This window comes from Juglans regia, chromosome 1 (genome assembly GCF_001411555.2).
Source record: "Juglans regia cultivar Chandler chromosome 1, Walnut 2.0, whole genome shotgun sequence".
Taxonomy (NCBI): domain Eukaryota; kingdom Viridiplantae; phylum Streptophyta; class Magnoliopsida; order Fagales; family Juglandaceae; genus Juglans; species Juglans regia.
Genome location: NC_049901.1, coordinates 23,824,359 through 23,839,997, shown reverse-complemented (window position 1 = coordinate 23,839,997; position 15,639 = coordinate 23,824,359). Strand labels below are relative to the sequence as shown.

Here is a 15,639-nt window from a genome sequence, read left to right as displayed (position 1 = left end):
TCCATGACAGAGTGTTGCTGTTGATCGGTCCCATCGGCTCTCGTGCACGCTCAGAAACTTCTGGCATGACCCCGGAATGTAGCAAAACTCGAGTGATCAAGATTCCAAATGAAAGTATATCTGTCGTAATGTCCAAATGAAAGTATACTCCATGAGATCGATCGAAATTCCATGAGCGACCCGTATCATAAATTTCGCTCGATACATGCCAACCTCAGTCTTTTGCTGCTGAGGGTCAATATTGTTGGCGATGATCAAATTCATGATCTTGAAGAAAGAAGATAAATATGTTTACCTAATGCTCTTTGTCCCATCGTACATTGGAGCATTTAGACCAACAATCAAGTCTCTGACCTCATGGTCAACAAGTGTATCGATCTCATCTGTGTAAACCGGTCCCTCGTCCTAAGCCATCTCTGCATCACCTAAAGGATCAGACTCTCTAGGCGGCAAGTTCAGATAGGCATCAACCAGCCAAGGAATACCGAGATATGTAGCGAGTTCATCCCCTAAAAATATAACTAGAGCTCCTCGGACACAAAACTTGTATGCCCCTCCATCGTCTGGGCTGACGCCACCGATCTCTTTATAGAACTCAGGAATGATATCAATGTAGGAAATGAGCTCCATTCATTCTTGTCGTTGATCTAAGATTTGTGCCCAACCACGATCATTGAATACTGATGGGAGGGAATGACCCTCTCATATAAGAGTCATAAAATCATACAGTTTTGCCTGCCGCTCAAGTAAAACAGTCCACTCTCGAACTGTTTAGATGGAAGGTTCCCCTGATCTACCACGTTTTCGACCCCTATAAAATATTATTATGAATATGAAATTTAAAAAATAAAATATATATTCAACATTAGTGATAAAATTTAATATGAGAAAAGATTTACAAAATTATATACTAATAGCAAGTTAATAAATTAATTGATAGAACAACTGAATAAAATGATGAAAATAATTTAATAAACTAATATAAAGTAAATGCTTCGAACGAAATATATAATGGTTGCTCAAATGGAAATTATAACGTTCAAACTAAGAAAAGTGGTTGAACAGAAAACAACTTGTTTGGTTCAAACCATTTGAACGTCCAAAAAAGTATTCGATCGGTAAGGTTAAACTCGTTCGAAAGGAAAACAAATCGAGCTCGCCCATGGCTGAGTCAACTTAGCGGCCATGAAAACACTAAAAATACATCGATTACGTGGGTTTCTTCGACAAAACAAATACTACTCTTCATTTCTAACCATTCTACAATGGATTTGTGGTGTTTTACGGTGCTATTGATGGAAAAATATAAATTTTCTAGAGAAAACCAAAAAAAGGATAAAAGTCTAAAAATAAACGGTAAAATAACTTGTAAGGAGCATACATTTACTTTAGGTGCAAAAGTGTTCGACGTAGGTGGTGAGTACAGTGGCAGACAGGGGCGATAGATGGCCGTTCAAACGTTTTCTCTCGTTTTCAAACAGTGGGGACGGTGGCGTTCGAGAAAGGTCTGTGCGCAATAACTTATATGTGCAAAACAGTTTGAATGTTATATTTAACCATTCAAACGGTTTTAAATGACTGTTCGAACATTAGTATTTACCGTTGGAACAATATTTGTTTCAAATTTAGTAAAAATGTATATTATAGTATATTATAATATATATATTAGGATAGTATAATATTTTAAATGAAAATATAATAACTTATATGTATATATATTTTATTATAGCATAATAGTAATATATTATAATACTTTACTATCAAAGTATTATATATGATAATATATATATATATATATATGATAGTATATAGTATTACATATATGAATTTATACTTAACTAACATATATGATCTTATAAATTTCTCTATACTTTACTATATGATCTTAGCATATTTGAGACTATATATATGTGAGTATATATTACTAATACATATGATCTTATATTTTCCTTTATACATTAGTATAATATAATATATATGATAATATATGTGATATATAGTAGAGATTACTATATATATTGTGACGCCCCCAAATTCCACTTGGGATCGGACGGACATTTGAAACGTCGAGACATGCAACACAAAGTTATCTGCCCCCGTTCATAACATATAAGATGCAATGTTCTTAAAATGCATCTAGTATTATGCAATATTCGCAGCAGATAATCTTTTTTTCTTTAGCAATACTATGCACCAAACTGAAATATCACAAATACTTAAAAATACTTCATACATAATGACATACTAAAAAAACTGATATCACAACACTAATCCAAAATGATTGTGATCAAAATTGTGCTGGAGATTGAACTCCACAAATACAAGTAGTAATATGAGGTAACTACTGTACTATCACCTACGTCACATCGTCGCTTAGTCGACCATTTCCAGTTGGTCGATTATCGATTCTCCTTCGGATCCTGTAATAAGATCTACCATTTAGGGGGAATGGTAGTTGGGACTACCATAGTGAGATTTGATTACAAATCTCAGCAAGTTAACAGGAAACTTCCACACAGGTTAATGATGCATGCATGGCAATAAATGCATGAATGCACAATCAAAGTCAATAGTAAACATAACATATCCTGGCATAACATGACATGAAATAATAAGCATAACGTAACTTGACATAACATGGCATGAACTGACATAACTTGAACTGAAACTGAAGCTAAGCTTGATGTGACACGACATGTACGTGACATGAACGTGAACATGCATGATTTGAACATGAACTTCAACATAACATGAACCTGAGCATGACATAACATAAATGTGAAATTGGAACATAACGTGAACCTTAACATAACATAACATGAACTTGAAACATATTCTTGTCCCATGGGATCACCATGATTGACATGAACGTAAACTTGAACATAACATAACGTGAAACATGACTTGAACGTGAAATACATGAACTTGAAATCTTATTCAATGGACTTAATTAATAAAGTGACCATATGGGTGCTACACGGGTCCCCTTGAGCCGTGTGTCCCTGCCGATTACCGCATCACAATACAGGTGTCTATACCAGCTGTGAGTGCGTTAATACGTACTCCACAATTGTTGTAGCCCAACGTATTCTACGTGTCACAATTGCTGTGTCTCACATAGTGTATGCTCCACAGTTGTTGTGGCCCCATGACTTATTTGTTTGTGCCACACTTGCTATGGACACACGTAACATAAAGTGTGGTTCCATCGGCATTAGTGTCTGGCGCGCTCCGATGACCGGCTAGTTAGGCCCCATTCGTAACCTGTTGACTGCACTTCGTCAACCCAGGAAATTTCACATCTATTTAGACACTCCAGCATGAACAAAGGAGTTCCACTAGGATATTACTCCATCCTAGCGCTTAGGGTTGTGATTGACATGAATAACTTAACTGGCAGATATGAAATTTCGTAACGTGACGTGATATGAATGTGACATAAAAAATAGAAATCCTGACGTAGCGTAATGTGACATGAACGTAAGACGATAGACATGACATACTTTAAGACATAAATATAACAGACAATATTTCATAACATGGCGTACACGTAACAAACAATATTCTGTAATTTGGCATAACATGTAACAGACAATATTTCGTAACATGGCATAATACGTGACAGTGAATATTACGTGACATGAAATGCATGTAACAGATGGAATACTTAACTTAACATGACATACTTGCATTGTATAACAATGTAAAGTAATACGTGATAGAATATCTTGTGTAATAGATGAATAATTCGTGACAGAATAAATTCTGTGTAACAGATAAATATGTAATGACTTGGCATGGCACATATGATAACATGCATACATACACTTTAGTTCCCTTACTTATCACTCATACACATTAAATTGATAGTAAGTTAAAAGCTAACTTACCTCGATCTTCGCACTTCTAAACAAAACTCAAGTGCGATCACGAGAAACTGAAAGTAATGATTTCTAAAAATTAGAACTTAATCACTAACAATTAGGAATATGGAAAAATATCAACTTAGAGTAAAATTACCATTTTACCCTCTATATGTGAAAAAATGACCATTTTACCCTTAACTTAAGAATTTTGCATCATAACTCCAAAAATCACCAAACGTATGTAGATTTTGTCCTAAGTTCAAATATCAATTCAGAAAAATTTAAAGCTAAACACAACCATCAAAACTCTATAGGGCTGAAACTTACAAGGCTATTTCCTTTGATTTTGTTGTAATTCTTTCAAATTTCAAAACTCTTGATTAAACCAAAATTTTTCTTCTACTGTACTCATAACATATTCCTAAGAATAATCATGTTTTGAATCATGAACAAAAGTTCATCAAAATCACTAAAACCGTACTTGAACTTTTTGGTTTTTCTACTAAGTTCTGAACAGATTTTTGTTTCTTTTTTTGATCAACCTCTTGATCCATGACTTATAAAGAAGTGATCTTCAAACCAAAGCATCACATCGTTTAAAAAGGTATCCTAAAATAGATCCAAGCTTCAAACTCAAGATCACTTGGTTAAACATCAACCAAAACATAAATTTAGCCAAGAACATCATCACTTTGGTCTAACCGAATATCTCCTTGCATAAAATTTCCTATCTTTGAAACTAACATCAAATATCTTCAAAATAACATTTTAACATGTATATAAGAGTCTTAGGATCTTCAAATAAAAATATCAAAGCCATTGGAATAACAATATTAGACCATAAAAGATTTAAACTTTCTCAAAACAGAAACTGTTTCTCCTCTTCCAGTTTCTAAGTTTCTAGACCGAAGAAAATATTTCACCAAAACTTTTAATCATGCAACAAATCCTCAACTGATAATCACATACACATGTTAACAGTACTCCATAAAAATTTCGGTCCAAGATCTATTCATTAGCTTGGTCAAAAACTCCAAACTATAACACACTCTCCAGTTTATCGCCCAGAATGACCTTTTTGAGGTCTAAACAACGTTTTATAGACCAAATGAACTCCAAAGGGAACAAATAAGGTATCCACCTAAACTAGAGTAAAAAAGGAACAAATTTAATGAAGGAAACTTTGCGAGAAAACACTTAGAAAAGCTTCGAAATAGGCATGCAATAGAGATAAGAAAAACTGCCCGAGAGTGTCTTTTGTGCGCTATAAAGGAAAAGTGTAAAGGAGAGTTTATTTTCATGGAAAGTGGACTGGAGAGCCTCCTACACAAGTTGTGGAAAGTGATAGGTCTGAAAGGAAGCTTGAGTGTTTCCCTTTTCTTCTCATAAAAATCAGTCCAAGATCTTTTCTCAAGGTAGAGTGTAAGAGTGAAAGAGTGAGGTGGCCCTTTAGCTTTGTACTTCAAGAACCTTCTAGGCCCTTCTTGTAAAGATATGTCCAGCCAAGTGAGGGTACAAAACTTAGCCATGAAGCAATCCTATGGTGACCAAATTCGTGGGCCTTAATGGGCCTAAACCGAATGGGCCTAAATTTTTGGGTTTAAAGAGGGTTTGGGTTGCTATCAAACCCAAATTCAATATCACTTGGCCCAATCAATTTTTCAAGGTCAAGAAGGTTGGGTAATGATGTTCTAATAAAAATTTGAAGGATTAGTAGCATGTGGAAGTGATTTAATCAAGTGATTAAACACAATGCTAGAAATCGGATTAGAAAGGGTTTGAAGGCCAACTTTAGGGTTTGGGGAAACCATTTAGAGTTTCGGTTTCAACCAAACTTTTGGGTTTTCAATTGGATTCTCACCATTTAGGATTTCGCTACGATTGAAACTTTTTTTGGTCTGGCACAATTTGGTTGATCAGAAGAAACAAAGTTTTGCTCAAGTGGCATGATCTCACACCATGATTCCTTCAAATCCATCAAACGTTCCTCATGGTGCCAAGTGTCTAATATTATTCACTAAGTGTGGCTAAAATCTTACCAAGTGTCTAAATAAAACTTCTCTAATCTAAATTTTGGACATTCCACACTGTGATTTTGAAACACTGCAATTGGTGCGCTTACCGAGATTAGTATTCACTCCGAAAAAGTGAATCATAAACTTCACACTAAAAATTCCTAAATATTCATATTAACCTACAGTGAAAGTAGTTTATCGAAATTCAGCCTCAAAGTGTCCAAAAAAATAATTTCATAGTTTCAAATAGGCGTTTTTTCCGAAAATATGAAAATAAACTTATTACGCCATAAAATCCTAAATAATCAACTGAGTCTAATGGCGTAGGCCATAATGCATTCTGACACTTCTAACTATCTCAAATAAATAAAACTCATATTCTAGCACCACAGTGAGTGATAACACTGATTATGTTGACAGACCAAACCTATGCAATTGGTCGATTCATAAAAACTTATGGAGTTTTCACGAGATTCTTAAAGTCAATAGAAATTTCACTAATGAATTTCTAGCGGGCTGTTACATATATGATAGTAGATAGTACTAATATATATCATCTTACATTTTCCTTTATACTTTAGTATAGTATAATATATATGATACTAAATATATGATATATAGTATATATTAATATATTACTAATATATATGATGGTATATTTTACTAATACATATGATCTTATAGTTTTCTTTAATATGTATAATGATGAAAATAAATATATTTAAACATTAAAGTGATGTGTTCGAGTGATATCCATAAACCATTCAAAGGCTATATTTGCATTTGAACTTATGAAAAAACCATTCGAACGGTTTATTGCAGTGGTGGGAAAATATCTAGCCCATTAATGACTCATGGAGTACCGTTCGAATGTCTTTTATCATCTTTCAAACGGTTTATTGCAATAGTAGAAAAATATCCCACCAATTAATGACTCCTGGATTACTATTCGAATATCGTTTGTAATCGTTCGAACGGTTTATTGCAATGGTGGGAAAATATCCCACCAATTAATGACTCCTGGATTACTGTTCAAATGTTGTTTGTAATCGTTCGAACGGTTTATTGCAGTAGTAGAAAAATATCCCACCAATTAAGGACTCTTGGACTACCATTCGAATGTCCTCTGTCATTGTTTGAACGCTTTGATGAAAATTTTTGCTAACGGGAAAATTGGCGTGTTGAAAATTTTTCGTGTCCAACCACAAATTATTTCCATTCGAACACTAAGTGACAACTTAAAACATTTCCACACGCCGTCAGTCCCTCACTCCTCCATTTTCTCTCCAAAATCTTCCATTTTCTTCACACAATCCTTCATTCTATCATCTTACAAAGAGGATTGCACACTTATTTTGCTTAAAGTATGACTTTCTTTTTCATTTTATTCGCAAATCTATTATTGATTCTATTTCATATAAATATATATATATATATATATATATATATATATATTGTGTAGGTGTTTATTGGAGAAATCTATACTTTAATATAGTTGCTTATTGGTTTTGTAGTTTATATATAAATATATATATATATATATATATTGTGTAGGTGTTTTTAGATTAAATTTGAAATATGTTTATTAGAGGATTGCTATTCGAAGTATATATGTTGTATGCTTGTAGTGTTTTCTGAATATGAGTTTGTGATGTTTTGTGAAATTGTGTTTTGTTTGAACTGATTGGTGTTTGGATTTTGGGTTAAGACCGTTCGAACCTTATAATATTCCGTTTGAACGGATTAACATGTTCAAATAGTCATTTAAGTGTTCGAATGGTTACGCTCATGAGTTGTACTATAAATAATTTAAAAATAATAAACATAAGAATAATTAATACTTACAGTCAAATTAATGCTTAAAAGATAGTAATTGTAAAAACTATCTTACAACTAACTTAAAAAATAATAAAATAAAATAATAAATAACTTAAAATTAATAAACATAAGAATTATTAATACTTAAACTCAAATTAATGCTTAAAAGATAGTAGTTGTAAAAACTATCTTACAACTAACTTAAAAAATAATAAAATTAAATTATAAATAACTTAAAATTAATAAATATAAGAATTATTAATACTTAAACTCATATTAATATTTAAAAGATAATTAATTAAAAACAATGAGGACTAACTTAACAAATAATAAAATTAAATTTTAATTAATACTTAAAATTAACTATAATGTATAATTAATCTAATAAGTAATTAAGATTTGGGGATTCTATCTTCTATTCTCGTATCATCTTGTATTCTCGTATTTTTTTATTATTGTTGTGTTTTAATATTGTATCTTCTACTTGCCATTGAAATAAACCTCATCCCTTACTGTTCTCTGGATATGCAGTTTTGGTGATGGTGCATCGATGCATTACTCATCGATATGCACAACCAACGAGCATATTTGGATAACTATGGAGATATGCTATCAAAATTTTGTTGGACGTGACAAAAATTACACAATCCCAAATGAGATAGGACCAACTACTCGGTGAAATAAAGAAATTGCACAATATGTTAGATAATTGATTATTTGTTGATGCACATAACTGTTTACAATAGGATATTAGACATGGATAAGACTTGGATGCGAGTTAGAGATCGGTTGGGTAAGGATTACAATGTATATGCTGAAGGAGTTAAGAAATTCTTGGTGTTCACCTCATGTATAATTGGCAGTGACGGTCGTATTAGATGTTCATGCTGAGTTTGCAAGAATTTGCATTCTCATAAGATAGAGTTGGTGAGAGAGTATCTGTTTGTCAAATGTATTGACCAAGGTTATACCGATTGAATCTTACATGGAAAACTGTATCCAACGTCATTCAAACTTTGAGATGAAGAAGAAGACATCGATGAAGATGTACATCTTGAGGGTGTTGGTGACGATCTCGAAGAGGATATGAAGCAAATGTTGTGCGACATTAGTGCAGAAATGTTTATGGATTAAGGTGATACAAATCCCTCAAACTCAAATGATCCGTGCCATAACACTTTTACCTGCTTGTGGAATGATTCATAGTGTGAGTTATATCCAGGGTGTAGAAGGCAAGGTAAGTTGTCATTTACAGTTAGACTGCTTCATATAAAATTCATGTGTCGAATATCTATTAAGGTTGTCAATATGTTGCTCGAGCTGTTTAAAGAGGCACTTCTATCAGACAATATTTTATCCCGCAACTTCTATAAAGCAAAACAGTTGAAAAGAGGACTCGGGTTTGATTACAATGTAATACATGCATGTAAGAATGATTGTGTGTTATTTTGGCGAGAGAATTAGCAGTTGAACGAGGAAGGAAGTTTGCATCCCATCTCCACCTGTTCATAGCTCTCTATCTGACTCACCATTAGGGACAGACTCTACGGAACAAGGTAAATAGTTAATACTCATTTTTTCAATTAAGATAAATGATAATTGATACGAGGTAAATGACTAATATTATTTTATAGGGATAACAATACAATCTCGTCACGGATGAGACACTACTAGAGACGTGACGTTGGAGAAATATCGTAAAGTAGGTAAGATTAAGGTTAACATTCCTGACGAACATACAGGAAGCGAGGGACAACAAGCAGCTTGGCTTGCATTGCATGTGGGTGTTCTTACATAGACTTATGCACATTTGGCTATGAGTTCATGGTATAATGTCCTGCAAGATGTGAAAGTGCTTATAAAGAAACGTTGTTTGGTACGTAATATTTAAATAATAAATTTATACTGATATTATTCAATATTATACATGATAATATCTTTGTATATATACTTTTTCAATAATGACTTCGAACTAAATTTTGGTCAGAGAGAGGAGCATAAGACTGTCAAAGAGCTGATGTATAATGCATTCCACAAGTATGAGGCGAGGTGTCACGAGCATTACAAAAAGTACAATAACAAGGAAGATGCACGCCAACATCCTTTCTTTTTTAGGATGTCCGACCTAAAGACTGGAAAAAACTTTGCTCGTGAAGTTCTATAAACAAAACAAATAGATTGAAGTTGAAGATTCATCATCATGCAAGCTCAAGATCTTTTCATCACCTCTCTCAGAAATTGGTAATGTATTTTTTTTTATTCCATATAGTTTGTTTTTAATATTGACTTTATATCTTAATAATGTCTCTTGTAGAAAGAGTCAGACACCAATTATGATCTGACAAAATTATATGCTACATAACATACTAATAGTAATGGAGAGTGGACTCATCTTGATGCTCGTGAGAATTATGTAAATATTATAAATTATTTTAATTAAACATATTTAAATTATTGTGTCGATATTAATTTTATATGTTGTGTGCAAGATAAAATGGTTGCCCTCCATGCTGAAACTGTATCAGATCAGAATTCATCAACAAGTGATGTTGAAATTTTTACACAAATTCTGAGTCAACATTCAGGATATTTGAGGGGTTTGCGTCGCTGTGTAAAACCTTCAGGCTCTTCATCAACGTCAAGTACTATTGCCATTGCGTTAGAGAATGCCAATTTGGGATTGAAGAATTAATTGCAAAACAGCATGAGTTAGAGGCTCAATTGACAAAACAAGAACACATAGAAATGCTCATAAAACAATAAGAAGATCAACAAATAGATATACAACTCCAAATGCAAGATCAACAAAGACAGATGTAACTTCAAATGTAGATGCTTATGCAACAATTCAGGCTTCCAAACAATTGATTTTCGTTAGAAGTGTTTTGCATATTTAACAATTATTGATGTACTGATAACATTATTAGTATTATTATTATTTTATTTATTTCGTTCTGACTTATTAGATTAGTTTTATATATATTGAACAATTTGTAATGTATTTTTTAAATATAAATATCTATTTGATTTTAAATTAGTATTGTTCATGAAAATACTAACCGTTTGAACTGTCATCAAACGTTCGAACATATATATATCGGACACAACCGTTCGAACCTCTCAAGATAGAGTTCAAACGGTAAAAAAATGTTGCACCCCGTTCAAACAGGCAATTCACTCTTTCCATCTCAAATTCGTTCGAACGGCTTAATTTACTTTCGCTCATCAATTTGTTTGTTCAAACATTTCTTCGCGTATATTTGGTCGAACAGACTAGTATCAATCGACGGGTCATGAAGTACCCATTCGAACAGACATATTGTTCGATCGTTATTTACGATATTCGAACTACTTTCCGAGACGAATTTCAATCATCCTAGAAAAAAATTCCATTCTAAGGTGATCGAACAATCCAGCTAAATTTCATCCCAAAATATATTTTTTGAGACGAATTTGTTTTTAGAATGAAATTTCAGTCTTTTGGAACCTTATTTGTTGTAGTGATGTAAATATTTATATCTACCTATATATATAAAGAGCCTATCTAACGGCAATTCTTGTTTTAATAGTTCACAAGATTTTTAGAAACTAAATGTATCTCAACTCATTTCAGTTCATCATTATAATTTTTTTAAATTTCAACATAAAATATAATAAATAATTAATATTTTTAAATTTTTAAATATTAATAATATTATAAAAATAATTTTCTAACAATATTAAAAAATAATTTCCTTACCAAAAATTTCTACCGAATTGTATTTTTTTTTACTTAATAATTAAGTGTTTACTTAATGATTAATTTTTTTTTAAAAAAAAAAGTTAATTACTATTTCTACATGAATTTCTTACAAAAAATTTTCACCGAATTGCATTTTTTAATTTTTTTTTTAACTTAATGATTAAGTAAGTGTTTTTGAGTGGTGACGCGGATTGTGATAAAACCTAAATGCATCTAAACTCATTTCAATTCTTCATTATAATTTTCTTAAATTTCAACACAAAATATAATAAATAATTAAATATTTTTAAATATTAAAATATTAATAATATTAAAAAATAATTTTCTAACCAAAAATTTCCACCGAATTGTCTTTTTTTTTTTTTAATTTTTCTTTTACTTAATAATTAAGTAAGTGTTTACTTAATGATTAATTGTTTAAAAAAAAAGTTAATTACTATTCCTACATGAATTTCTTATCAAAAATTCCCACCGAATTGCATTTTTTTAAATTTTTTTTTAGTTAATGATTAAGTAAGTATTTTTAAATGAATTTGTGATTTGATTTATTTTTTTTAAATATTTAAAATGTTTAAAAAAATGATTGAAAAAAAAGGAAAAGGTAAAAAAAAAAATTTGCCCTTTTAGTGAGGATTCTCTGTAATAACCCTCAGAAAAAGAAACACATTTTAGTTTCCAAGCACTACCATATATTAAAAAAATAAAGTTTTGTAAGTCATTTTTACTCAACAAAAGTTTGTGCCCCTAGAAAAGCACAAGAATAAAGATATCAACTAGAAAGGAATAATGGAGAAGAACAATGACTGCATGTAAAAAAAAAAAAAATTCAAAAAATAACCCATACATTTTTCCTAGAAAAATGAAAGGAGTATCGAAGAGAAGAGAGGGATTTGTGTGGCAAAAAACTGATATGAGGAAAATATCTCTGCCACAACATCAAGTTGTAAAGACTAAATTTGCCTCTTGAAACTGAGAAATAGATGGAAGAAATACTTTTAACCTATGAATTTCTTTTGTTTTAAAAATTTTAGGATAAATTATATATATAAAAATATTTCAACCAATTAAAATAAATAAAAAATCATAACATCCAAAATAAGAAATTAATAGAGAAATATTTTAAATAATACTTATTAGAGAAATAGTTGTCAGTTGCTTGGAACATGGAATTAAGTTTGACAAATATTTTCTAAAACATTTTTTATGTGTGATATTGAAATAACCTATAAATTATTCCCTGTGGTCAATATCAGTTCCAAATATTGCTGCCTGTACATGATTTCCCTGGAACAACAATAAAAATTATTGTGATTAATAGTGTATTATATAAAATTATGAGGATTATTTTAGTAAAATATTTTTTTAATCATTTTTGTATTTTTTATTTCTTTTAAACAAAATATGTTGTTAAAAGATAAATAAATAAGTGGAACATCGTTAATATTTTTATATAATATGTGATAGAATTTCAGAACTTCCAATTTCAAAGAATATTAAAAATTTGAAACCTAATATATGCCAATAAATATTATACCTCTTCATCAAATAATGTCAGATTTTGGTACTTCACAGTTGTGCGTTGGCTTATTCGCTTGGGTGACTTCTCCACAACGATCATCTTAATTTTCCAGTTTCTTGTATTTGGAGTGATATCTTTTATTGATGTATACACCGTCCGCATTTTCTCCCCTTTTTAGATACAAAAATTTCAAATGCATAAGTATAACAAGTGTTGATTTAAATTCATGATCTACCAGAGCAATTGACGAAGGCATTTAATTAAATGATTGAATATTAGTCATATAGAGATTAATATTATAATAGACAGTAAATCGGAACTATACAATTAAATCTAGTTACCTGTATAACATTAATTTGAACATGATAATGTTAGTAATTCCGTGAACACAATATTTTTTGTGTAGTTATTTTCACGTTGTTCAGTGGACACTGGTCGTATTAGAATTCTCACCGTAGATGCTGTCTTCGCCCTTGATAAAGTTACATATAATTGACCATGTGAAAAAACTGGTTGAGGTAAATAAATCCCAACATAATCCAATGTTTGTCCTTATGACTTATTTATAGTCATTGCGAAACTTAATCTTATAGGGAACTGAGTTCGTTTAAATGAGAAACCACTATTTTCATCAACATTTGGTAAGAATGGTATCCTTGGAATGAACACTCTTTTTCCGAGGTGATGTCCAACTGCAATTTCTGCATCTATGATATTTCTATCAAAAGATCGACAAATTAAACGGGTTCCATTGCATAAACCTTCTGAATGATTAATGTTTCTAAGCAGCATGATGAGACAGTTTTTCTTGAGTAATAATTCATGAGGCGGAAGTCTATTTGGGGTTAGAGTATTTAAGAAATCTTCCATAACTGATTGTTCAGATGTATCTATTGTCTCATCAAAACTGTAATATCGATGGACTTCACCTGGGAACCTATGAATCAACAATGCATTTATTTTATCAACAGAACCATTATTTGGTGTTAATATGGCCCGATTCATCATAGTTGAAATATTTACTGAATATTCTTGAATATTGTAAAAAAAATCTTCTATTAAATGATCTAAAGAAGTGTTGTCATCTTCATAGGGAACAAGCATCCCATTCGGGATTTTTATGGTTTCATCAATTGTGTTTGGCGGCATACCGTTGCCTACTTCTAACACATAATCTGAAAAAACTGGATCAAATCTTGCTCACATATTTTCAATTAAGTGGAACTTGGTTAATGTAGGCGACAAATACGAATAAACCAAACTGGAAGTAACCTGTTCTTGTCTCGTTCCTTTGCGAACTACTGGTAAAACCTGTCGAAAATCTCCGCCGAAAACAACAACCTTTCCACCGAATGTTACATCCAAATCATTGATGTCTCGTAGCATTTTATCTAATGCTTCGATGTGTTGTTTTCTTGTCATTGGAGCCTCATCCCATATTATTAGTTTTGCTGAACGAAGTAGGTTTGCCAATGCACTTTGTTTGCTGACATAACATGTGCTTTTTTTGTCAGTATCAAGTGGAAGCTTGAAACGTGAGTGTGCCGTTCGACCTTCCGAAAGAATAGATGCGGCAACACCTGATGAAGCAGTTGCAAGTGCTACCAATTTTCTTGATCGTACTATTGTGAGAAGTGCCTTGTATAAGAATGTTTTCCCTGTACCACCCGAGCCATCTACAAAGAATGCAGCATTTTGGTTTGCAAATACTTTTTCCAGCACTGCATTATAGATATGTTTTTGTTCACTGTTAAGAGATTCTGATGCGGGAATATCTTCTTCTGGCATTTCAACAGCCAATTCATCATCGATTTCTCTAGACTGAAATTCTTCTTCATCAAAACAGATGTCATCATCAAGTAGATTGTAGGAATTAATGTCTTTACCCATCGATTCGATTGTGAAGGAGATTGACCTCAACACTTGGGTTCTTACATTTGATATAGAATTTTCTGTTGATTTGAAATCAACTGACATGTCTTGCTCAAAACGTTCCCATAGTTCCCTGGGAATATAATTAATTCTTGCATTTTATTCTCTGCATTTGGGACCTATCATTGGCCTCAGAGCTAGATTTTAAATCGGAACCAATAAAGAGCGTATCGAGCAATTGGAAGTCAGGCTAGGTGGAGTGCAGGATGGGTTACACAGGATGGAGCTCGGCTTGGCCGATAGGCTTCGTCAGGTGGAGGAAACTCTCAATCGCCTTTCCGATGTCTTGCTTGTTAACCAGGAAATTCCCAACCACCATCGAGAAGGCAACGATGGGGGACGGATGGTGGTATCTTCCAAAACAGCAAAACTTGAATTTCCTCGATTTTCAGGGGATGATCCGACGGAGTTGTTCAATCGTGTGAATCAATTCTTTGAGTTCCAAAATACTCCTGAAGCCCAAAGAGTTTCTTTGGCTTCTTATCACTTGGAAGGAGAGGCCAACCAATGGTGGCAATGGATCAGCAAGACACTCTGAGAAGAAAGTCGCGCTCTGTCATGGGCAAACTTTGAAGACGAACTCTGGGCTCGCTTTGGGCCGTCAGAATGTGAAGATTTTGATGAAGCCCTTTCAAGGATAAGGCAGGTTGGTTCTTTGCGTGATTACCAGCGGGAATTCGAGTGCTTGGGCAATCGAGTTCACAGATGGACGCAAAGAGCTCTTGTAGGTACTTTTATGGGGGCCTT

At 32.3% G+C, this 15,639-nt stretch overlaps 1 protein-coding gene across 1 annotated transcript; it reads right to left on the bottom strand.

The window, feature by feature from the left end:
- Positions 1-14,160: 14,160 nt before the first annotated feature.
- LOC108996701 (ATP-dependent DNA helicase PIF4-like) lies at positions 14,161-14,850 on the bottom strand. The gene has a single exon (XM_018972723.2). It carries the CDS (start codon positions 14,848-14,850, stop codon positions 14,161-14,163), a length of 690 nt encoding a protein of 229 aa, XP_018828268.2.
- Between the last annotated feature and the right edge of the window lie 789 nt (positions 14,851-15,639).